This window comes from Hydra vulgaris, chromosome 03 (genome assembly GCF_038396675.1).
Source record: "Hydra vulgaris chromosome 03, alternate assembly HydraT2T_AEP".
NCBI lineage: Eukaryota > Metazoa > Cnidaria > Hydrozoa > Anthoathecata > Hydridae > Hydra > Hydra vulgaris.
The window spans coordinates 19,007,639-19,011,212 of record NC_088922.1 but is presented as its reverse complement, the minus strand read 5'-3'; the positions used below and the strand labels follow the sequence as shown (position 1 = coordinate 19,011,212).

Genomic DNA, 3,574 nt, shown 5'->3' with positions numbered 1-3,574 from the left:
TTTCAGCTTTTTAAGGTCCATGCCAGACTGTATTTTTCCAGTGAAAGTAGTTAACTCTAAATAATTAAATCAGTTTAAATCTTGTATTTCTTTTTTAAGAGTAAATAGGGATAAAAACAACATAAGCTTTAGCCTGTATTATTATCTCCAGTGGCAATTGTTGTTGACTTATTAGTTAAAATATATTATAACAACTTCACTCAGCAGTCTGCATTATATTCAATTAGGTGTATATTTTGAGATCGCAGTGACAGTGATTCTAGTATGACATTGAATTGTTACCTGTGCCAAAAGTCCTTTGGGTCTGTTAATATAATGTTGTGGCACCTAAAACGTTTGCACACAGTTTCTCCCCATACTGATGTTCGATGTGGGCAAGGCGACTGTCCTAAAATATGTTCAAGTTTTTGTAATTTGAGAATACATATTGCAGAACATCATCAGGAATTATATGTAGGTGATTTTGTATCTGTAACTGAGAATGTTCAGGAGTTGCTGCAAGATTCAACGCAGTTTACAATGCAGCGTATTCGATCTGTTTTTAAAGAACTAGGTATTGACGAAAATGTTTTCTGTGTACAAAATCTTTATAAAGATCTTGAAATAATGTCTACTTCTGTTGACAAAGTTGATACAGAACATAAACAGCTTGCTTATTTAAAGCAGCAGCAGTTGTACATTGAGCCTCAACCCGTACCTCTAGGAGTCAGGAAAGAGAGTCGTAAATCAGTTTTATCAGGCAATCGAGAAATGAAGAGCGTTGTAGATACTGCTCAATATGTTCCAATTGAAGTTTTATTAGCACGTATTATCATTGAATGCAAAAATACTTCTTAAATAGTAATAGCCATGCCAGCAATGATGGAAATGTTACAGATTACTTTGATACTAACACATACAAGAAACATCCTTTTTTCTCTAAATTTCCTGACGCTTTAGTTTTACATTTGTACATCGATGGATTTGAGACTACAAATCCACTTGGTCCACATATACAGATACATAAAATGGAAGGTCTGTACATGATGGTGCGAAATTTACCTTCCAAGCTACTTTTAAAGGAAAGTTCTATTTTTTTTGTGGGTATGTGGTATGCCCAAGATGCTAAAGATAAAGCACTTACATATGATATTATTCTTGCTCCCCTAGTAAACATATTAATGAAGTTAGAATCGGATGACGGCATAGATGTATCTGTGTGTAATCAAACAATAAAAGTAAGAGCAGCATTAGCACTTTTCTCAGCTGATAATTTGGGGTACCATTCATTATTTGGCTTCTTAGAAAACTTCAATGCGCGCAAGTTCTGTAGATTGTGTGAGACAACTAAAGATGAGAATCAAACAAAATTTTATGAGACTGATTATGTTAAACGCACTAAAGAGTCATATGATGAGTCGGTTAATTCATTAGGTCAACTTGGTTATAAAGAGTCTCATACCGGTATTAAACATGGATGCATTTTTAACAAATTAAAGTACTTTCATGTGACGGAGAATTTTGCGGTGGATGCAATGCATGATCTATTGGAAGGCATTATTCCTATTGAATTAAGTGATATTTTAAGCAAACTAAGTGATGGTGGATACATATCTCTAAACGAGTTTAATTTGTTATTGACAAAATTTAGTTTTGGTTCTTCAGATGTCAATAGTCGTCACACAACTTTTTCATCTTTGACACATTTAAAAATGACTGCTTCTGAATGTTGGTGTCTAATGTGAAATCTGCCGTTTATAATAGGACACAATGTCCCACGTGACGAACCTCATTGGAATTTACTTTTATTGCTCATGGAAATTGTAGATATTGTTTTATCTCCACGGGTTAATGATGGTTTAGCAAGTTATTTGTCACATTTAATAGGTGAACATCATCAAACTTATCTCAATTTATTTCCTGAAAAGCGCTTAACACCCAAGCATCACTATTTGGTGCATTATCCTACAGCGCTCATAAGATGTGGTCCACCGTGTAGATATTGGTGCATGCGATTTGAACAAATTTCAAGAGGTTCTCATTGTTTCAAAAACATAGCGTTTTCATTAACAAAGCGATCTCAAATTGCACTAGCAAATGCTTTTCTTGCTCACTCTCTGTTCAGCAGTCACACTGTTATTGGGACAACGAAGGAGAAGATTGTATGCTAAATTGAACCATGTGACGTTTGCCAGTTTATGTGCAATAATTTTCTGTTATCCAAAACAGAAACAGTTCCTGTTGCACAATGGATTGAGGTTGGTCATTACAGAATTGAAAAAAAAAGTGTAGTTGTGTGTGGTTTCTGTGATGGTATACCCGAGTTTGGTTACGTCGAATGCATTGTTTAGCTTGGTAATATTGCATTTATGTTGTTAAGGCGGCTTACTGTTAACTACTTTGATAACCATTTTCATGGTTATGCAATTGACTACAATCCCTGCTCAAAGCTTTTTAGCACTCAAGTTGAAGAGTTGAAAGATCACATTCCATTAAACATTCATTCCATCTTTTATGAGGGTAAAAATTTAAAACTTGTTAGTCCCAGATATGTAATCTTTTAGTTAGCTATTTTTCTTTGTGCTATATCTTCTTTTTTCTTTACATTAGCTGTTAAATCATGCTGACAATCAATTTTCTCATTTTTGTGCTTATGCAAATTATTTTGTGTTATTTTGTCAGCATATTAAAAAATATATAATGGAGATTTAAATCCAAATTTGAATAATCTTAATACAAAGGAAGATAGTGTACACTATCAATTTGAGCCTTTTAAGCATTAAAAAAAATTATCCATTCGTGTTTCTTTTACCAAATTCATAAGGAATTACAATTTGGCGATAATGAGTCAACACTAAAAAAAGCTTTTCTAGCATAACAGTAAATGTAAATTACACTTATATTATTGTGTTTATTATTTTCATTCTTCTACTATGACATCTTTTAATATATTCAGAATCCACGATTCTGAATATATTTTCCTTTGAGTTATTTTGATTAGTTACATACTTTTACCTTTTTTAATACGAAAATTTAGGCGCCATAAAATTCTCTCAATAGTTTATTATGCTAAGGAACAATAGTAATAATTGTAATATTTCATTATTGACAATAAAAACATACCTAAAACAAAACAGCCAGGAAAGACTATACACAACAAGAGGTAGACTAATTACAGCTGATCAGAGATTAAATGATTGAAATTAATTTTGGTTAAACTTTTCTGACTTTTCCTTTTAACAAATTTAATTCGTTATGTACTAATAGGCTAATAGCAGCATTTTGTCTTAGTATGTCGGAAATTTGACATTGGTGCAGATAGCAGTGTAAAGTTTGTGTTGGATAGTGACGGATGTGAAATTGATCCTGATGATTTTCCAATAGTTTTAAGGTCTGATATGTCGGTGGTTATACTCAAATCAAGCGAATGTTGGAAAGAGGTATTGTTTTGTATTTCATGTGACTGTGTACAAACATAATAATTTATGAGTTTATTAATGTATGCTGGACAAAAAATGCAATGGCTCTGCAAAATCATCAATTGTTGTGCACTTTTACAACAATTTTGTGAATTGTTTTAATTTTACCATTGTTT

At 32.5% G+C, this 3,574-nt stretch overlaps 1 protein-coding gene across 1 annotated transcript; it reads left to right on the top strand.

Annotated features, from left to right (window-relative positions):
- The first annotated feature begins 476 nt into the window (after window positions 1-476).
- LOC124808623 (uncharacterized) lies at window positions 477-2,679 on the top strand. Its single transcript, XM_065792564.1, has one exon. It carries the CDS (start codon window positions 819-821, stop codon window positions 1,722-1,724), a length of 906 nt encoding a protein of 301 aa, XP_065648636.1. The 5' UTR covers window positions 477-818; the 3' UTR covers window positions 1,725-2,679.
- Window positions 2,680-3,574: the final 895 nt, after the last annotated feature.